The following is a 22,323-nucleotide window of genomic DNA, read 5'->3' as shown; positions in this document are numbered from 1 at the left end:
CCCCTCACGGAATACCTTGGGGTGTCTTCTTTCCAAAATGGGGTCACTTGTGGCGTAGTTATACTGCCCTGGGAATTTAGGGGCCCATATGTTTGAGAAGTACTTTGCAATCAAAATCTGTAAAAAAAAATGACCGGTGAAATCCGAATGGTGCACTTTGGAATATGTGCCCCTTTGCCCACCTTGGCATCAAAAAAGTGTCACACATCTGGTATCGCCGTACTCAGGAGAAGTTGGGGAATGTGTTTTGGGGTGTCATTTTACATATACCCATGCTGGGTGAGAGAAATATCTTGGCAAAAGACAACTTTTCCCATTTTTTTATACAAAGTTGGCATTTGACCAAGATATTTTTCTCACCCAGCATGGGTATATGTAAAATGACACCCCAAAACACATTGCCCAACTTCTCCTGAGTACGGCGATACCAGATGTGTCACACTTTTTTGCTGCCAAGGTGGGCAAAGGGGCACATATTCCAAAGTGCACCTTTCGGATTTTGCAGGGCATTTTTTACACATTTTGATTGCAAAGTTCTTCTCACACATTTGGGCCCCTAAATTGCCAGGGCAGTATAACTATGCCACAAGTGACCCCATTTTGGAAAGAAGACACCCCAAGGTATTCCGTGAGGGGCATGGCGGGTTCCTAGAATTTTTTATTTTTTGTCGCAAGTTAGTGGAATATGAGACTTTGTAAGGAAAAAAGAAAAAAAAAGAAAAATCATCATTTTCCGCTAACTTGTGACAAAAAAAAAAAAATTCTAGGAACTCGCCGTGCCCCTCACGGAATACCTTGGGGTGTCTTCTTTCCAAAATGGGGTCACTTGTGGCGTAGTTATACTGCCCTGGCAATTTAGGGGCCCAAATGTGTAAGAAGTACCTTGCAATCAAAATGTGTAAAAAATGGCCTGCGAAATCCGAAAGGTGCACTTTGGAATATGTGCCCCTTTGCCCACCTTGGCTGCAAAAAAGTGTCACACATGTGGTATCGCCGTACTCAGGAGACGTTGGGCAATGTGTTTTGGGGGGTCATTTTACATATACCCATGCTGGGTGAGAGAAATATCTTGGCAAAAGACAACTTTTCCCATTTTTTTTATACAAAGTTGGCAATTGACCAAGATATTTTTCTCACCCAGCATGGGTATATGTAAAATGACACCCCAAAACACATTCCCCAACTTCTCCTGAGTACGGCGATACCACATGTGACACTTTTTTGCAGCCTAGATGCGCAAAGGGGCCCAAATTCCTTTTAGGAGGGCATTTTTAGACATTTGGATCCCAGACTTCTTCTCACACTTTCGGGCCCCTAAAAAGCCAGGGCAGTATAAATACCCCACATGTGACCCCACTTTGGAAAGAAGACACCCCAAGGTATTGAATGAGGGGCATGGCGAGTTCCTAGAATTTTTTATTTTTTTTGCATAAGTTAGCGGATATTGATTTTTTTTTGTTTTTTTCTCACAAAGTCTCACTTTCCGCTAACTTAGGACAAAAATTTCAATCTTTCATGGACTCAATATGCCCCTCACGGAATACCTTGGGGTGTCTTCTTTCCGAAATGGGGTCACATGTAGGGTATTTATACTGCCCTGGCTGTATGGAGCCTTACCAGGGGGGGGTGATCAATGACAGGGGGGTGATCAATGACAGGGGGGTGATCAATGACAGGGGGGTGATCACCCATATAGACTCCCTGATCACCCCCCTGTCACTGATCACCCCCCCTGTAAGGCTCCATTCAGACATCCGCATGATTTTTTACGGATACATGGATCGGATCCACAAAACACATGCGGACGTCTGAATGGAGCCTTACAGGGGGGTTATCAATGACAGGGGGTGATCAGGGTGATCACCCCCCTGTCAATGATCACCCCCCCTGTAAGGCTCCATTCAGACAGCCGCATGATTTTTTACGGATCCATGGATACATGGATCGGATCCACAAAACACATGCGGACGTCTGAATGGAGCCTTACAGGGGGGTTATCAATGACAGGGGGTGATCAGGGTGATCACCCCCCTGTCACTGATCACCCCCCCCTGTAAGGCTCCATTCAGACAGCCGCATGATTTTTTACGGATCCATGGATACATGGATCGGATCCACAAAACACATGCGGACGTCTGAATGGAGCCTTACAGGGGGGTTATCAATGACAGGGGGTGATCAGGGTGATCACCCCCCTGTCACTGATCACCCCCCCTGTAAGGCTCCATTCAGACATCCGCATGATTTTTTACGGATACATGGATCGGATCCACAAAACACATGCGGACGTCTGAATGGAGCCTTACAGGGGGGTTATCAATGACAGGGGGTGATCAGGGTGATCACCCCCCTGTCACTGATCACCCCCCCTGTAAGGCTCCATTCAGACATCCGCATGATTTTTTACGGATCCATGGATACATGGATCGGATCCACAAAACACATGCGGACGTCTGAATGGAGCCTTACAGGGGGGTTATCAATGACAGGGGGTGATCAGGGTGATCACCCCCCTGTCACTGATCACCCCCCCTGTAAGGCTCCATTCAGACGTCCGCATGATTTTTACGGATCCATGGATACATGGATCGGATCCACAAAACACATGCGGACGTCTCAATGGAGCCTTACAGGGGGGTGATCAATGACAGGGGGGTGATCAGGGAGTGTATATGGGTGATCACCCGCCTGTCATTGATCACCCCCCTGTAAGGCTCCATTCAGACGTCCGTATGCTTTTTGCGGATCCGATCCATGTATCCGTGGATCCGTAAAAATCATACGGACGTCTGAACGGAGCCTGACAGGGGGGTGATCAATGACAGGGCGGTGATCAATGACAAGGGGGTGATCAGGGAGTTTATATGGGGTGATCATGGGTTTATAAGGGGTTAATAAGTGACGGGGGGGGGGGGGGGGGTGTAGTGTAGTGTGGTGTTTGGTGCGACTGTACTGACCTACCTGAGTCCTCTGGTGGTCGATCCTAACAAAAGGGACCACCAGAGGACCAGGTAGGAGGTATATTAGACTCTGTTATGAAAACAGCGTCTAATATACCTGTTAGGGGTTAAAAAATTCGGATCTCCAGCCTGCCAGCGAGCGATCGCCGCTGGCAGGCTGGAGATCCATTCGCTTACCTTCCGTTCCTGTGTGTGCGCGCGTTCACAGGAAATCCCGGCCCTCGCGAGATGACGCATATATGCGTCGTCGTGCGCAGGGCTGCCGCCTCCGGACCGCACATCTGCGTTAGGCGGTCCGGAGGCGGTTAATGAGGTCCATATGGGGAAAGTACATCAGGACCTGCACAGTGTGAACCACTCGGTACGCTAAATGATAAATAATAAGCCATACACAATATAGACAGTGACAAAGTGACAAATATTGGCCCTGTTCACATGCTATACCATTTTCCAATGGATACAATTATATATATTATGCTAGAGGGATCCTTGCAATATATTCACAGAGAATTCATGAGCATTGAAGAAAAAAAGAACGCCATGCGCAATCTTTTGGGAACCATACGCATACATGAAAAAAATATATAAAAACATTTATGAAAAAATGTAATGTATGGAAAAGTGGCAGAATAAAAGGAATCTAGAAACCATGTATATACATATAAAATATCCCTTCAATTATGGGATTGGAATAATTATTGATAAATATACATAAGCTCCCTTTTTAGATTCAGACCAGCAGGAACCCTACTACTATCCCCTCCCCTTTGGGGGGCATAGACCCTCTCTATTCCAAACGCAATAAAGCTGCTAACTTTCCGGGCATGTACCTGCACGAAGTGTCTTGCCGCATTTGAAATACCCAGAGCATTTTTTATTTTTTTTGGACTTGACACTCCATGGGTGCCCCGGTGAGATAGTGCAAACACATACCTATAGGAAAAAAATTATAGCAGGTAACTCCATACTGAATGCCAGAAGTCACCACCCCGTGCATGTAATTAGGGCGATCCCTGTGGGGGAATACATACGGGCTGCAAGGAATTGCAGCATACGCATGTATCGAGAAGAAGAATTCAAGGAGGTAGACAAGAGGTTGAAAGCCAGGAATTCTATACGATGATATGATTCTATATAAAGCATTAAAACCCACAATTAAATAGTGCCGAGGAGGGCCCCCACCCTGTCCAATTCACTGTCTCCGTCCATGTTCACATCCAGCACTCCATTGAAACGGAATGGAGGGGGATCCAGCTGGCTTAGGTATAGAGGGTTCACAAAATGTGGAAGTAATCCATGTAAATGCTGTAATTATGTGATCCCCGTCCAATCCTTTGATTCTTCAGACCACTCATGCAGCTTTCCAGTTAAAAATTACATAAATTGCAATTCAGTGGGGGTTGTATATGTCATTCGTTGCACAGAGTGTGATTTAATGTACATAGGCAGTAACATGCGCAAACTTAAAAACAGACTCTTGGAACATTTGAACTACATCAGCAATCCTAATGCTCTGGGTATTTCAAATGCGGCAAGACACTTCGTGCAGGTACATGCCCGGAAAGTTAGCAGCTTTATTGCGTTTGGAATAAAGAGGGTCTCTGCCCCCCAAAGGGGAGGGGATCATCGTAAAAAAAACTCCTCCTGTGGGAGGCATTCTGGATTTACAGATTGAATAGTAGGGTTCCTGCTGGTCCGAATCTAAAAAGGGAGCTTATGTATATTTATCAATAATTATTCCAATCCCATAATTGAAGGGATGTTTTATATGTATATACATGGTTTCTAGATTCCTTTTATTCTGCCACTTTTCCATACATTACATTTTTTCATAAATTTTTTATATATTTTTTCATGTATGCGTATGGTTCCCACAAGATTGCGCATGGTGTTCTTTTTTCTTCAATGCTCATGCATTCTCTGTGAATATATTGCAAGGATCCCTCTAACATAATATATATAATTGTATCCATTGGAAAATGGTATAGCATGTGCACAGGGCCAATATTTGTCACTTTGTCACTGTCTATATTGTGTATGGCTTATTATTTATCATTTAGCGTACTGAGTGGTTCACACTGTGCAGGTCCTGATGTACTTTCCCCCATATGGACCTCATTAAGGTTTTTGTGGATCACCAAGGGTTAAGAGGCCACGGGTCAGTGTGAAACACAGGTGCTATGTGATTGAGTAAAGGGTGTTAACCCAATGAAGTAACCAATGAGGTTATTTCCCCTCCCTGAATTTTGGGGAGGAGTCTTGAGAGATACGCATAAATTTTTGTACTTCATTGTGTCACGTTGTTACGACTAAGGATTCTAATCCGAAACGCGTCAACTGTCTGTATACCGGGTGGATGTATCTGCTGTAAACTACATGTTTGAATAAAGAAGAAGTTTTTAGAGGACCTCTATGAGAATCCGGAGCCGTTCTTTTCCTTTCAATTTTGTGCTGATTGCGGCGGGGTCACACCCCAGGCTTCTGGAACCGGGCCTGCATTCAATGACCAGGGAGGTGAGCTGGAATAAGTGTCTGCCATTTTCAGTCTGTGCAGACACACACACCCAACTGGTAACCTCCCCTCTGTACCCTTACTGAAGGCTAATAGCAATTAATTTATAACTTCTAGTAGAAATAATAAAGGAATGGCACAACATAGAGCCATAAGAATAGATGCTCCAGAATTGTTATTACATGGGGAATACATGAAACTATTAAAACAGACATGTCAGGAGAGGTAAAAGGTCCTCTTTAACTATTAGATCAGTAGGGGTCTGATCGCTGGAACCCTTACCAATCACAAGAATGCTGTATGAATGAAGCGGCAGGTCGGACATGTGCAGTGGCACTCCTTTAGTCTCAATGGGACTGTCGAACATAGCACAGCACTGTATTCAGCTGTCTCCAGCAGTACCATAGGCATTGAATGGAACTGTGGTGGTGAGCATGGTAGACCTTTGCTCCATTTAAAGGGCAACTCATGTTTTTCATAAAAATAAATCTATTTTGGCATATGTTACTGCTGCAGCAGCATTATGCATAAAGCAATCTTTAGTTTCTTCACATACCACTGTTTTCTTTGAGTTTTTCCCTTAGTTACATCTGTTTAAACATTTACAATATAAGGACCTTCTCAAGATGGCTCCTCTGCCAGTTCTGAGGCCAAACCTGCTTTCCCTCACTTCCCATACGCACTTGCTGTAGCCAGCAGCTCGCTGCCAGCCAATAAGATTGGATTACTGAGATACACGCCTCCTCACACTGAAGCCTAATGCAGGCATGCAGTGTGAAGGACCGCCCCTCCATCTTCCTGTCTTCTTAGCCAGAGACAGACAAGAAATAGCAACTGTCTTTTAAGGAAGCAGTGGAAAGGGACAGAGGACATTAATGAACGCTATTATTATAAGGTAATTACAGATCTTTTGACAATCAGTGACAGACTAACTCAGGTGTACAGTACATGCCTAGTTCTAATAAACTAGCAATTACAAAAAATATGACAGTTACCCTTTAAACAGGGGGCATGAGACTCTCCATTCTCATGATAAGTTGAGGGGAAGGAGGGGTCCCAGCAGTTGACACTCATCCAATGGATGGGGGAGAACTTGTTCTAATCAGAATATCCCTTGAATATTTTAAAGAAAAACCATTGCAATCTGCTGACAGCAGGTTATAACGCAGGAGGAGCTGAGCAGATTAATACATCATTTTGTATGAAAAGATTCAGTATGATTTGCAATTAATTTAAATCTCCTCATTTTGGGCTCAGAAGCCAAGCCAGGTAGTTCTATTCCGTTACTGACAGCCTTTCCTGTATGACTGCGCATGCAAAGATAGCAGTCAATCGCCAAGTAATACCAACCTCTGGACTCCTAAGCCCTAAGTTAGCAAGGATTTATATAAAAATAATTAGCAGCTATACTGAATCTTTTCCCACATTATAACGGTATATATCAATCTGCTCAGCTGCTCCTGCTCTGTAAGGTGGTGCCTGCAAATTGGACTTCATTTTTTAATCTGAAAGGTCCTCTTTAAATGTACACCTTTGGGGAAAAAAAATTATTATTGCATTATACTCATTTTGAGCTAATATTTTTTATTTTTTTTAATTGGTCTTTATTAAAAAATATGGTGCACTTTTTTTGTACAGAGCTGATATGGTCTACTAGCACCCTTTGGATTTTCTGTCAGACCAGGAGCAGACGGACTTCATATATCTCTGCTCTCTGACCTCATGAACACCGATTATAGCTCAGTTCTTATCTTACTGATAAGAATGTGGCTTAAATAAGTGTTTATGACCTCTTATTAGTTTAGAGATAAGGTTTATTAGATGACCAGCACACAGTGAAAGTACCAGTCACACAGCTGGAAAAACAGTTAACCCTTTGACAGAATTTTTATTTAATTTAATTTGCCAAAAATGAGCAAAATGCAATCATAAAAAAATTGCCTCTGAAGGTGCCCATAGCATTTAAGGCTCCTTAAACTGCGTGTACCAAGATTTTCTAAATTGTCATACTTCACTAAATCACATGAAAACATTCACGAAGAATGACCATGTTATTAGCTTAAAGAAATATGTTAACGATTAATACTGACCTCTATCACAGCTCCAATGCCAGCAGGAATTAATACCAATAAACTGGTTTGTTCATCCAGAAGGAAAAGGAAGATTACCACAGTACTAAAGCAACGCCACAATACTGCCGAAGAAAACGAAAACAACTCAGTGATTAGTAAAATACAGTTCACCCCATAAGGCACAGAGACTCACTGGAATGTTTTTGAGTCAGTATGCCTATTAGGAAAGGGACAAATCCAAACAGATATATCAGACAATGTGAAAGATTGACTATGTGTGGAACAATCCATGGACATGTCCCTTCTTAGGGCCACTTTAAGCCACCGCTCCACCATCCTCAGTGCTGCCTGCCACTGAAATGAATAGAAAGGCAGAAAGAATGTGGCTGCTGGTGGGTTTTCTGTGAAATTTTTGTAACAGCTGTCTGCGCCAAAATTCCTCTATAAAATCAACTGTGTGTACGTCCCCTAAAGGGGCATTTACTGAGTGCAATTGTACCCGCTAGTATGTACAGCCTAGAGACAGTGTGCAGCTGTGAACCCCCCAGGCTTCTCATCACCTGCCGCTCACCAAACAAGATGACAATTACATATTTGCTAAGAGGGCATAATGCATTATGACTGTTTTCTAATGCTGGTAGTGTGTTCCAGCTTTCTTTTGGAAAAACACAGCTGCATTATTCCAGGAGAAAGCTGCCATTTATGCTGGAAACCCACCGGATGCCATTTTCGGAACTCCCATAGAAGTGAATAGAGGGCAGCAGCACCTGCACAGTTGGCTCTCGTTCACTTTGCAGGCTTTTTTTTTTTCATCTCTGCATTTTAAAAGCCATAACTTTATTTTCCGATCAGCATATTCGTACAAGCAGTCATTTTTGTAAGACTAGATGTATTTTTTTTTTTTGGGGGGGGGGGAGAGGGGGAGTCTCTAACGTATAACTTTATTCTGCAAGTACAATTATGGAAATATCAAATTTATATAGTTTTTGTTCTGTTTCGTTACTTCTAAAATAACAAACTACTTGCCGTTGCCATTTTAAGACACCCAAAACGTTTTAATTTTTCTGCTGCTGTGGGGGCTAATTTTTTTTAGCACAAGGTACAAATTTGATTGATACTTTGGGATCCATGCAACCATTTGTAATAAAATTATTTTTGAGAGTCAAAGTGATTGAAATTTTTTACGGAGTTCACACTGCATGATAAATAATAATATATTTAAATTGTTTGGACACTTTCTTTTAATCGCCTTTTGACGTTCGTCCCCTCTGACTAACCGTGGCATCAGGACAGTTAAACTGCCGGTATAGGAGTAATCTCCTATCAAATCAGTGAGAGCAGGGTGCCAGTGTATTACAGCTTCCGAGTCTGCACCATCTCAGTGCCTATTATCAAACCGTAATAGCACAGTACTCAGTAGGACACAGTTAAAGGGGTGTCCCATCTCCTGGACTTATGGAAGCAGCATAGCTTGTTCTGCTATGCTGTTTGTGTAGCTCTCATTCACTAAAATGGGTGTTATGTAAATAGCAGAGTGAAGGTCCACTAGGCTGTTTTTATAAGGGCACATTAGCATATGCGGCAGTGGATCCGGCAGGCTGTTTTGCCAGATTCTACGCATCACGGCTGGATCCCCATGGACTATAATGAGGTCTGGCGGTGATCTTGCCGCTTCCCAGCATAAATGCTGGGTTTTGGACAGACAAAAACAGTTGAATGCAATGATTTTTATACATCTGACAGCTTCATTTGTGCCAGATTAGCTATGCCAGAGATGCGAACATGTCCCAAGTCCGCCCACCTGGGGCCTGCATTCTTGCCATGGAAAATGTGAGGGACAAACCCTTTAATGAAGACCTGTCAGTACTCCAGAGGTGTTTTTTTTTTTTTTTTAAAGAGTAACTAAACCTTTGTAACAATTTTTTATTTGATGTCCCTAATGAAACTATTTCTAATATAGTTTATTAATTAATTTAGTATTTTATTTACTCTTTTCCCTACCTAACGCTCACCAGTCACTGTGTGCTTAAAATTCAGTTCTCCGTACACCACTGATAGCTCAGTGGGTACAGATTACTGGCTGTGAAATTTATGAATGGGGCCGCGCTATGAGAACGGGCAGGAGCGCATATTGCTGCTCGTGTCTGAAGGAGGTTTATTAACTCCTGGCATAGCACAAGGGAACTCTGTATCCATGTGCTATGCCAGGATTAGTTGGGCGGAACGGGATCCTGCTTCTGCCTGCTTCACTAAGCTAAGAGCTGACATGCAGGACTGAGTTTAGGCTACTTTCACACTTGCGTTCAGAACGGATCAGTCTGCATTATATTGTAAAAAAAATTCTAAGTGTCAAAGTAGCCTCAGACGGATTCGTCCAGACTTTACATTGAAAGTCAATGGGGGACGGATCAGTTTGAAAATTGAGCCATAGTGTGTCATATTTAAACGGATCCGTCCCCATTGACTTACATTGTAAGTCTGGACGGATCCGTTTGCCTCCGCACGGCCAGGCGGACACCAGAAAGCTGCAAGCAGCGTTCAGGTGTCCGCCTGATGAGTGGAGCGGAGGCCAAACGCTGCCAGACTGATGCATTCTGAGTGGATCCGCATCCACTCAGAATGCATTAGGGCTGGACGAAAGCGTTCGGGGCCACGTGTGAGAGCCTTTGAACGGAACTCACAACCGGAGCCCCGAACGCTAGTGTGAAAGTAGCCTAAAGCGCACAGTGTACAGGAAAGAGTAATAAAAATACAAAATTAATAAAGTACACTAGAAATAGTTTTTTTTAGGGCATTGGGGACATTATATTAAACATTGTTGGTTTAGTTACGCTTTAACCCTTTCCCTAACTTTTTATTTTTTTTCGTTTTGGCGGTTTCATTTTTCTTCCCTATCTTCCTTGAGCCATAACTTTTTTTATATTTCCGTTCACATAGCTGTATGAGGGCTTATTTTTTGCGGGACAAGTTGTACTTTCTAATGTCACCATTAATTATGGCATACAATGCAGTAGGAATTCGTAAATAAAATTCCAAACACTATTCCTCCACCATTTAACGGGTTTTGTTCCTACGGTGTTTCGTCTGCGGCAAAACTGACCCATGCCCTTCATTGTCTGGGTCAGTACGATTACAACAATACCCCATATGTACAGGTTTTTATATTTAAATAGTGTAAAAATAAATGTAAATGTTGAAAAAACTAGATCTTTTTTTATAACTTACCAGTAAAATCTCTTTCTCGCTCTTCCTTGGGGGACACAGGAGACCTTGGTATAGCTCAGCTCCCTAGGAGGCGTGACACTAAGTGAAAACTGTTAAGCCCCTCCTCCAGCAGCTATACCCTCAGCCTGGAGAGAGACACTGCCAGTTGCGTGTCCAAGTAGTGAGAAAAGGCAAAGTCCAACAAGTGGAACCAACAAGCCAACTACCCAACGGGGTAAAGCAAGTCTGGAAACCGTGTAGAAAAAACAATGAATGGGTGGGTGCTGTGTCCCCCAAGGAAGAGCGAGAAAGAGATTTTACTGGTAAGTTATACAAAAATCTCGTTTTCTCTCGCCCATTTTCCTTGGGGGACACAGGAGACCTTGGGACGTTTAAATAGCAGTCCAAGAAGAGGGGGACCACAGCACCAAGGCGAAGCACCCGAAGACATTAAGGAACCGCCGCCTGCAAACCCAGGCGGCCCATACAGCGTCCGTCGAAGTCCGAGCATGCACCCTGTAGAACAAGGCAAGGCGTGCAAGGAAGACCGGTGGCTGCCTCGCACAATTGCGCTGCCGAAGCCCAATGTCTCCACCCAGGAGACACCGACCGCTCCGGTGTCGCCGTTCATTCCATCAAAGACGGAACCCTGACCTTGGTGCGGTAACCTCAGATATAATCATTTCGATGAAGCGGGTGAAAGCCACCCTGGAGTTCGTCAAACCTCCTAGAACCACAAGAGTCTGAGTGCCGACAAGAGCCGGTGATCTCCAAGTAAAAACTGCAAGTCCCGAACAACGTCCAATCAGTGAAGTGTCCGTTCCCGGGTAGGAAGGGGAGGACGATGGCCTCGTTATGATGAAAGGCAGATACCACCTTCAGAAGAAAGGAATGGACGGGATCAAGGACAGCCCTGTCCTGGGGAAGGACAGGAGGCCCGGAACAAAAGGGGGCCGCCATTCCGACAGCCGTCTGAGACACGATAGCTACAGAAACAACAGTACAGGACAGAAGAAGTAGGGAGAACTTCTGTAACGGCTCCAAAGGAAAGTTTGGGGCGCTGAGAGCCCAGTATGTGGTTTCCAGGGCGGTAACAGGGATGGTACAGAGGAACCAATGAGCCAGTCCGTGGAAGAATGTCTTGACAGGCCCAAGAGGGCCAGGAACGCTGGAAGATGATGGACAGCGCCGACACTTGACCCTTCAAGGAACAGAGTCCCAGTCCTAGGTCCAGGCCGGACTGGAGCAGGACAGAACCATGGAGAGAGAAAGGCAGAGTGGGGAAAAGCTCAGCTTCCCACAGAACCACAGGCAAGAACTCCAAGTCCGATAACAGATCCTGGATGAAGCATGGCCGGGAGTGAACAATAGCATGCCCACCAGAATCGCCTGGGCAAGCGGGGAGAAAACCCAATGTGATCCGGCGCAAACCGGTAACACGGGCAGAAGAGTCCGACAAAAACCGGTCCCGCCGTCCCTTGAGCAACGGCGTCCTGTACCCACCCAAATGGGGGGAGCAAAGGACAGATGGAAGGAACCGAAAGGGCCCTCCCAGCATCCGACAGATGCCAGGACAAGACAGGCTAAAGTCCACGTCGATGTTGCCATCAGAGGAAGGGATTCTATAGTCCCGGTGTGGGAGATCTAAGGACAATCTGGCCCGAAGGGTATTTTCCCCAAGTTACCGAGAAGGTAAGTCTACAGCAGAACCATCGCTGAGAATGGAAAACGCAATGTCTGGGGGACATAACGCGGTAGACCCGGTAAATGGGCGTGAACAAGGGAGATGGCACAAGGCCACAAGGAACCATCCAAGTGAACAACCATGCTCACCCCAGAGGGGAGGGCAGTGAAGGAACAGCCTCTGAAGCCTGGCCGGGCAGACGCTACATCAGAGAGATATGTCCCGAGCCGGCGAGAAAAGCCAAAACAGAGCTGGCGAGAAAAAAACTGTCGAAACAGAGGCCGGCATAACACCCTCCAACCGAAAGGAGGAGTGGGCAACAGGGAAGTCATAGTAGGACAGCTCAAAGGCAGAACACCCGCTACACTGTGAGACGCCCGGCTCACAGTCTCGCAGAAAGCGAATACCCTGAAAAACCCAAGGTGGAGGTCCCCCGGACCTGGGCAACCGAGCACCCAAGAGAAGCAAAGCAGAACTGAAGCGCAGAGGGCGCCAATAGAAGGGACTCATACCACACTGCGTCCGAAGAGGAGGAAATGGTAGTAGGCGAGGGAACCGTAGCCCCGCCAGAGCCAAAGTAGAATTTGAGGAGTGCTGCAGACAGCCCTCTCGTCCATGTGACCGCTTGCGCAGGAAAGCAATGCCGTGGGAGGACAAATGGGTACGCATCTAGGAACCACGAACACTCCCCAGGTGGAAGGGCCAACAAACATGGCGGATACCGTCGCAACGGAACCGCAATATACAATACAAACCCGAAAACGAGTACCGCCTAGCTCGGTTAGTAGAGCGCAAGTAGAGCCCGTCCGGGTCAGGTGGAAGCAGAATGATCTCTTCAGAGAAGAATGCAAGGCTTGCGGCCAGCATAGTATCCCAAGAGAAACAAGTATGTCGCAGGAGGAAGGGAGGCATATGTACGAGCAGCCCTGAAGCAGTGAGAAGGCCAACCCACCTACAGGAGGAGAAGGCATACACGGCCCAAACAACGCACAGAGCGCACAAAAACGTACGCTCACTGCAAAATAGTCACTCAGTGAAGGGGGCCAACCACAGAGTCCCACAGTATTTACGGAAGTGCAAAGTGCGGCCTGAAAGGGAGTTATGCACAAGACTAGTATGGCATGCGATGGAACGCAGGCAGTCCCGCCAGAAAAGGGGGAAATGTACCTGGCAACACTGCAGTTGGTAAGAATGCAAAGGCCCGTCCCAAAGGGGGGGATGCCCAAGGCCAGTAACAACTTCAGAGAAGTAGAACATACCATATTTTACCCAGAAGGTGACCATGCACATGGCCGCACAGTACCCAGCAGGAACGCAGGAGGTCCGCCTAGTGAAAGGGGGACATGCACTGGGTTATCCTAGCATTAAGCGATTGTGCAATAACCCACCTAACACCGAATTCCGTGAGAGTGCAACTACTCCGCAATGAAGGGGAACATGTACGAGTCCAGTACAGCATATCAAGGACAGCCATGAGTCTCGTGAGCGTGCAAATTCCCACCCATGGAATGAGGAGGGCTGTTTATGGCCTGCAACACATCCGGCGAAAGTGCAGTATTTCGCCCAGAAGGGGGGGGGGGGGGGGGTCACGCACATGGCCGGCATCGCATCCAGTGAAAATGCAAGAACCCCGCCAAGGATGCGGGTCATGCACATGGCCAGCAACTTACTGGCGAGAAAACAACCACAGTCAGTGGGCATGTACGTATACCGCCTGAGGAAAGGATGCATGCCCATGGCTGGCAGCGAATTCAGTGAGAGTGCAGCACACCGCCCCTGGAAGGGGGGTCCATGCACATGGCCGGGAGCGGATCCAGTGAGAGCGCAGAATACCACCCAAGGAAGGGGGACGTGCACATGGCCGGCAGCGAATCCAGTGAGAGTGCAGCAATACACCTATGGAAGGAGTTCATGCACATGGCCGGCAGCGAATCCACAGAGTGCAGCATTCTGCCTATGGACGGAGGTCATGCGTATGGCCGGCAGCGAATCCAGAAATTGCAGCGTTCCGCCTATGGACGGAGGTCATGCATATGGCCAGCAGCGAATCCAGAGAGAGTGCAGCAGTCCTCCTTTGGACGGAGGTCATGCGTATGGCCAGCAGCGAATCCAGAGAGTGCAGCATTCCACCTATGGAAGGAGGTCATGCATATGGCCTTAGCGAATCCAGCGAGAGTGCAGCGTTCCACCTAAGGAAGGGGGTCGTGCACATGGCCAGCACCGTATCCGGTAAAAATGAGATTTTTGTATAACTTACCAGTAAAATCTCTTTCTCGCTCTTTCCTTGGGGGACACAGAAGACCTTGGGTATAGCTCATCTCCATAGGAGGCGTGACACTAAGTGAAAACTGTTAAGCCCCTCCTCCACAGCTATACCCTCAGCCTGGAGAGAGAGACTGCCAGTTGCGTGTCCAAGCAGTGAGAAAAGGCAAGTCCAACAAGGAACCAACAAGCCAACTACCCAACGGGTAACAAAAACTCGGAAAACGCACAGAGAAAAAACAATGAATGGGTGGGTGCTGTGTCCCCCAAGGAAAGAGCGAGAAAGAGATTTTACTGGTAAGTTATACAAAAATCTCATTTTCTCGCCCAGTTTCCTTGGGGGACACAGAAGACCTTGGGACGTTCAAAAGCAGTCCAAAAGGGGGAGGGACCACAGCACCAAGGCGAAGCACCCGAAAGGCATCAATGAACCGCCGCCTGTAAACCCAGGCGGGGTAAGGCAGCATCTGCCAAAGTCAGAGTATGCACCCTGTAGAACTCAGTAAGGCGTGCAAGGCAGACCTGTGGCCGCCGTGCCCAAATGCACGGCCGAAGCCCAATGCCTCCGGCCCAGGAGGCACCGACCGCTCTGGTGAAAGGAACGGCGACACCAAAGACAGAATCCTGCCCTAGGTGCGGTAACCTCAGCAATAGCCAATCTGATCAAGCGGAGGAAAACCACCCTGGAGTCTGCCAACCCTATGCACAGACCTCCTGGAAACCCAAGAGGCCGAACGACTGCAAGAGTCGGAGATCTCCAAGTAAAAAACGGCCAGGCCCAAACAACGTCCAAATAGGTGAGGTGTTGAAGCGAAGGCAACACCACCTTCAGAAGGAAGGAAGGAAGAAACGAGATGCAGAACAGCCCTGTCCTGGAAAAGACAGAAAGCTCGTAACAAAAAAAGGGGCCATGCCGGCACCCGTCAGAGACACGACTGATACGGAACACAACCGTACAGGACAGAAGGATAGAGAGAACTCCTGTAACGGCTCCAAGGGCAAGATTGGAGCGCCGAGAGCTCAGGATATAGTCCCCAGGGCGGTACCGAAGGACAGTACAGAGGAACCAAAGAGCCACTCCGAGGAAGAAGGTCTTGGCAGGCCCAGAGGGCCGGGAACGCTGGAAGAGGAAGAACAGCGCCGACACTTGACACCTCAACTAAAAGACAGGACCATGGGGAAAGAACTTCAGAGTGGGGAATGCACAGCTTCCCACAGAACCCCAGACAAAAAACCCTAAGTCTTACGACAGATCCTGGACGAGACACAGCCAGGAGTGGACAGCAGTGAACCCGCTGGAGTCGCCTGGCAAGCAGGCGAAAACCCAATGAGAACAGGCGCAGACCAGTAGCACGGGCAGAAGGGTCGACAAAACTAGCCCCGTCGGCCCCGAACAACGTTGACCCGCATCCACCCGAATGGGGGAGCAGAAGGACAGATGGAAAGAACCCAAAGGATCCGCCAGATGCCAGGAGAAGGCAGGCTAAAGACCATGCTGATGTAACAACGTTGTACAGCCCCTGTGTGGGATCAAAGGACAATCTGAACCGAAAAGGTAGTCCCCCCAAGTTACCGAGAAGGTAAGTCTACATCAGGACCATCGTCTTAGAACGGGCCACGCAATCTGCACCCAGCGGGAGGACAGAACGCGGTAGACTCGGTAAATAAGCACACAGCTAATACAGCCAGCGCGAACAAGGGAGACAGTACGAGGCCAAAAGGAACACCGGAACCATCCACAGGAACAACCAGGCTCACCCCAGAGGGGAGGACAGTGAAAACACAGCCTCCGAAGTCTGGCGGGAAGCCACATCGGAGTGATCTGTATAGAGCGGGAGCCAAACAAAGCCGGCGAAAAGAGGCAGTCGAGACAGAGGCAGACATAACACCCTCCAACCGAAAGGAGGAGGAGTGGGCAACAGGGAAGCCATAAGACAGCTCAAAAACAGAACCCGCTACACTGTAAGACACCCGGTCCACCGCCTCGCAGAAGGCGAATACCTTGAAGAACCCAAGGCGGAGGTCCTCCGGACCTGGGTAATCCAGCACCCAAGAGAAGTTGGGTGACCGTCCCGAGAAGAGCAGCCCGAACCCGGTAGCAGATCAGACAGAAGCGTAGAGGCGCCAAGAGGAAGGACTCATACCACACTGCATCCGAAGAGGAGGAAATTGCGGCAGGCAAGGGAACCGCAGTCCTGCCAGCGCCAATGAAGAATTCGAGAGGCGCCGCAGACAACAGCACTCTCGACCATGGGACCACTAGCGCAGGGAAGCAATGCTGCAGAAGGACGCAAAGGGCATGCATCTAGGACCCACGAACACTCCCTGGAATGAAAGGCCAACTAAATGAATGAGCACCACCCAGCTCGGTGCAGCAGAGAGAAATAGAGCCTGTCCGGTCAAGAGGACAGAATGAACTCCCTAGGGACGAGTGCAAGGCTGGCGGCAAGCATCGGCTCCCAAGAAACAAAGGTATGCCGCAGGAAGCAGGTGAGGCATACGAACGAGCAGCCCCGCAAGCAGCGAGAAGGCCAACCCACCTAGAAAAAAGGGGGGCTCGTCCCAGAGCGCCACAGCATGTACGGAATCGCAAAGTGCAACCTGAAAGGGAGTTATGCACAAAACCAGTATAGCATGCGATGGAACGCAACAGTCCACCCCGAAAGGGGGGAAATTGTACCTGGCCAACTACAGTTGGCAAGAGTGCAAAGACCCGTCCCAAAAGGGAGTGATGCCTAAGGCCGAACCCACTTCAGAGAAGCAGGACATACCCTATAAACCAGCAGGAACGCAGGAGGTCCACCTAGTGAAAGGGGAACATGCACAGGGTATCCTAGCATTAAATGAGTGTGCAATAATACACCCAACACTGAACTCAGCGAGAGAGTAACTACTCTGCCAATGAATGGGGACATGTACAAGTCCAGCCCAGCCATATAAGGACAGCCGTGAATCCCATGAGCGTGCCAAATTCTGCCCTTGAAGTGAGAGGTGGTCACGCACAAGGCCAGCACCGTATCCAATGGAAGTGCAAGCGTTCCACCCATGATAGAGGGCCATTCTCATGGCCAGCAATGTATCCGGTGAGAGTGTAGCACACCGCCCAGAAAAAGGGGGGTAAAGCACATGGCCAGCATCTCCTCCAGGGAGAGTGCGAGCACACCGCCATGCATGGGAGTCATACACATGGCCAGCAACGTACTGGCGAGAGACAAACACAGTCACTAAGAACGCGTGCATGTCGCCTGAGGAAGGAAGGCATGCCCCTGGCTGGCAGCGAATCCAGCAAGAGTGCGTACACCGCCTACGGAAGAGGAGTCATGCCTATGGCCGACAGCGGATCCAGCGAGAGTGCAAGCACCCTGCCATGTATGGGGTACATGCACGTGGCCAGCAACGTACCTGCGAGGAAACACCCAAAGACAGAGGGATGTATGTATGCTGCCTGAGGGAAGGAGGCATACCCAAGGCCGGCAGGGAATCCAATGAGAGTGCAGCATACCGCCTAAGAAAAGGCCGGCAGCGCAACCAGTGAGAGTGCAGCACAATAACATAGTACATAAGTACATCATAGCACATCAGCGAGAGTGCAGCATAATAACATAGTACATAAGTACATCATAGCACATCAGCGAGAGTGCAGCATTCCGCCTATGGAAGGGGGTCGTGCACACAGCCAGTACCGTATCCGGTGAAAGTGCAGTATCCCGCCTAAAAAAGGGGGTCATGCACATGATCGGCAACAGATCCAGTGAGAGTGCTGCGTTCCGCCCAGGAAGGGGGTCACGCACATGGCCGGCAGCGAATCCAGTGAGTGCAGCGTTCCGCCCACGGAAGGGGGTCACGCACATGGCCGGCAGCAAATCCAGAGAGTGCAGCGTTCCGCCTATGGAAGGGGGTCGTGCACAAGGCCAGCACCGTATCCGGTGAAGGTGCAGCATTCCGCCTAAGAAGGGGGTCATGCACATGGTCAGCCAGGGAGAGTGCAGTAGCCCGCCTAGGAGGGGGGGGGGATGCACATGGCAGGCACCATAACTGGAGAGATGATGAATGCTGCCTACAGAGGGCCGAATGCACTTGGCCAGCGCCGTATCCTGGAAGAGGCAAGAAAACCGCCTAAAAGGGGAAATGCCCTAGCAGCGACGCAGGCTGGGAGCGCAACACCATGCCGCCTGTGGAAAGGTCATGCAGACATGCAGCATTACTGATGAGGCTGCAGCGTCAAGCGCAGCCCAATAGAAATCATGATCTATTATTTTTATTTTATTTATTATTTAAACTCAGCCTCTGAGGCTAAAGGGGAGCCACCATATAGGGGCCCTGAGAGACAGGAGAAAAAAGGGGGGCCAACTATACAGACCCAATTTTGGGAGCCGGCCTGCACCCAAAGGGTTAACAGGGATCCGGCCTGGAGGGCGGCGTGCGATCCCCTGGGGGCGGAGGAACCTCCAGGCGGGAAAATTCGCGCCTGGAGAAGTTCCCGCCCCCTCCACCAGAGACCGGAATATTGCGGCCTAGTAGGCCGCGAAGCCGGGGGCTAAATTGCGGCCCCCGGCCCGTCATACCGCCGGGACCTGCGGCGGAACGGCGCTTCAAACCGGCCGCGGGAGCCCACCCCGCGGGCCGGTCGGGATTGCGGCCCAGCAGGCCGAAGCCTGGGACCAAAGTAGCGGAGCCCCGCCGACCGCCACCTGCTGGGGCATAGCCCAATGCCGGCCGCGGGAGCCCACCCCGCCGGCCAGAAGAGACAGGGGCCCGGAATGGCGGTTTGCCGGCGCGGGAGCCCACCCGGCCGGCCGGAAGAGACAGGGACTGGAATGGTGGCTCGCTGGCCGCGGGAGCCCACCCCGCCGGCCGGAAGTAAGGGGGCCTGGAATGGCGGACCGCCGCGGAAGCCGCGGAGCCTAAAATCTTTTGCGGCGCCCGGCCGCACCGGAATATTAGTGCTGACCGGACCGGTGCCCGTGATGGGTCAGGGGCAGCAAGGCGCGGGCCCTGTGGCCCTGAAGCAGTGGCCGGTAAGAGGGAGGGGGACCCTGAGACCGGGTCTGTGAGGGTGGGAAGCCTGCCTAACCCCTACGTCAGGGGCAGCTAGGTGCGAACCTCTGCAGCTCCCCAGGCATTCTTCTTGCAGGAAGAAGGGTGCCAATGTCCTATGGGAGCAAAATGTCGCCCTGTGGCAGCCAGGGGCCAGCCTAGGGCTAGCAGGGACAAAAGGGTCCAGAGGCCCTGTCAGTATGGGGGTCAGGCACGCAGGAGACCGGGGTGGGGTGAGGGGTGAGGGGGGGGGGGGACGTAGGGCTGGAGAAGCCAATCTCTCACCATAGCCGTCTTCACCCTCGGTCCGTTCCAGCAGGGTCGCCCCTTCAGCTACTGGCACCGTAGTGGCAGGACGCTGGAAGAGGGGCTTGGCGTGCGGGCGACCCTTGTGCTGGCGGGATGTAGGGGAGCTGGGCTGCCCTGATCCACCTTGCCTTCTGTGGGGGAGGCAGCAGTGCGGATGACCGGCACTGGCGCAGCTCGACCCCGGGAGAAACAGAGAGGTCTAGTGCGTCTCTGTTGTCCCTGATGTTCTGGAACAAAAAGAAAAGAAAAAAGTAAAAATCAAAAATTAAAACAAGGAGAAAAGAGCCCTGCAGAGCAGGGAGTGTCTTGCCTCCTTGGACACTAAGCAAAAACTGGCAGTCTCTCTCTCCAGGCTGAGGGTATAGCTGTGGAGGAGGGGCTTAACAGTTTTCACTTAGTGTCACGCCTCCTATGGAGATGAGCTATACCCAAGGTCTTCTGTGTCCCCCAAGGAAACTGGGCGAGAAAGTGCAGTATTCTGCCTACAGAAGGGGGTCATGCACAAGGCCAGCCCGCAGCCAGGGAGAGTGCAGTATTCCGCCTAGAATGGGGGGTCATGCACATGGCCAGCACCGTGACTGGAGATGGCGACTAATTGGGCCTATAGAAAAGGCGGCCTGCACCTGGCCAGCGCCGTATCCCAGAAGAGGGCAAGGGTCCACCTAGAAGGGGGAACATGTAAAAATTAAACAACAAGGAGAAAACAGCCCTGCAGAGCAGGGAGTGTCTTGCCTCCTTGGACACTAAGCAAAAACTGTCAGTCTCTCTCTCCAGGCTGAGGGTATAGCTGCTGGAGGAGGGGCTTAACAGTTTTCACTTAGTGTCACGCCTCCTAGGGAGCTGAGCTATACCAAGGTCTCCTGTGTCCCCCAAGGAAAATGGGCGAGAAAATAATTTTTCTTTTACATCACCATATTCTGACCATATTTTTTATAGTTATGTCTACTGAGCTGTGTCTGGCCTAATTTTTTGCAGGACAATCTGTAGTTCTTATTGATAAAAAGTGTGTGTGACTTTTTTATCACACTTTATTATATTTTTTGGGGTAAGAGAAACAATGTAAAAATGGCAAATTGCCCATTTTGACACTTTTTTTCCATTGCCATTCGCTGTATTGGAAAAATATTTTTACATTTTAAACCACTTGGCGCCGCGCTAACGCCGAAAGGCGTCATTGCGGCGGCTCTCCCAGGCTACGCTAACGCCAATTGGCGTCATCTCGCGTGAGCCGAGATTTTCTGTGAACGCGCGCACGCAGACGCGCGCGCTCACAGGAACGGAAGGTAAGCGAATGGATCTCCAGCCTGCCAGCGGCGATCGCTCGCTGGCAGGCTGGAGATGTGATTTTTTTAACCCCTAACAGGTATATTAGACGCTGTTTTGATAACAGCGTCTAATATACCTGCTACCTGGTCCTCTGGTGGTCCCTTTTGTTAGGATCGACCACCAGAGGACTCAGGTAGGTCAGTAAAGTAGCACCAAACACCACTACACTACACTACACCCCCCCCCTGTCACTTATTAACCCTTTATAAACCACTGATCAGCCCATATAGACTCCCTGATCACCCCCCTGTCATTGATCACCCCCCTGTAAGGCTCCATTCAGAGGTCCGTATGATTTTTACGGATACATGGATCGGATCCGCAAAACGCATACGGACGTCTGAATGGAGCCTTACAGGGGGGTGATCAATGACAAGGGGTGATCACGCATATAGATTTCCTGATCACTTCCCTGTCATTGATCACCCCCCTGTCATTGATCACCCCCCTGTAAGGCTCCGTCCGTATGATTTTTACGGATCCACTGATACATGGATCGGATCCGCAAAACACATGCGGACGTCTGAATGGAGCCTTACAGGGGGGTGATCAATGACAGAGGAGTGATCACCAATATAGACTCCCTGATCACCTCCGTCATTGATCACCCCCCTGTAAGGCTCCATTCAGACGTCCGTATGATTATTACGGATCCACGGATCGGATCCGCAAAACACATACGGACGTCTGAATGGAGCCTTACAGGGGGGGAATCAATGACAGGCGGGTGATCACCCATATACACTCCCTGATCACCCCCTGTCATTGATCACCCCACTGTAAGGCTCCATTCAGATGTCCGTATGTGTTTTACGGATCCACGCATCTATGAATCGGATCCGCAAAACACATACGGACGTCTGAATGGAGCCTTACAGAGGGGTGATCAGTGACAGGGGTGATCACCCCATATAGACTTCCTGATCACCCCCCTGTCATTGATCACCCTCCTGTAAG

At 49.2% G+C, this 22,323-nt stretch overlaps 1 protein-coding gene across 1 annotated transcript in view; it reads right to left on the bottom strand.

The window, feature by feature from the left end:
- Positions 1-22,323, bottom strand: part of CLPTM1L (CLPTM1 like) — a 111,998-nt gene that overhangs the window by 21,290 nt on the left and 68,385 nt on the right. Inside the window, exon 10 of the mRNA XM_044293052.1 lies at positions 7,563-7,666. Coding sequence (XP_044148987.1) covers positions 7,563-7,666 — 104 coding nt within the window. The remainder of the gene's footprint in view (positions 1-7,562; positions 7,667-22,323) is intronic.

Source organism: Bufo gargarizans, chromosome 5 (genome assembly GCF_014858855.1).
Source record: "Bufo gargarizans isolate SCDJY-AF-19 chromosome 5, ASM1485885v1, whole genome shotgun sequence".
NCBI lineage: Eukaryota > Metazoa > Chordata > Amphibia > Anura > Bufonidae > Bufo > Bufo gargarizans.
Note: the sequence above shows the minus strand (reverse complement) of the source record. Positions and strands in the feature narration are given on the sequence as shown.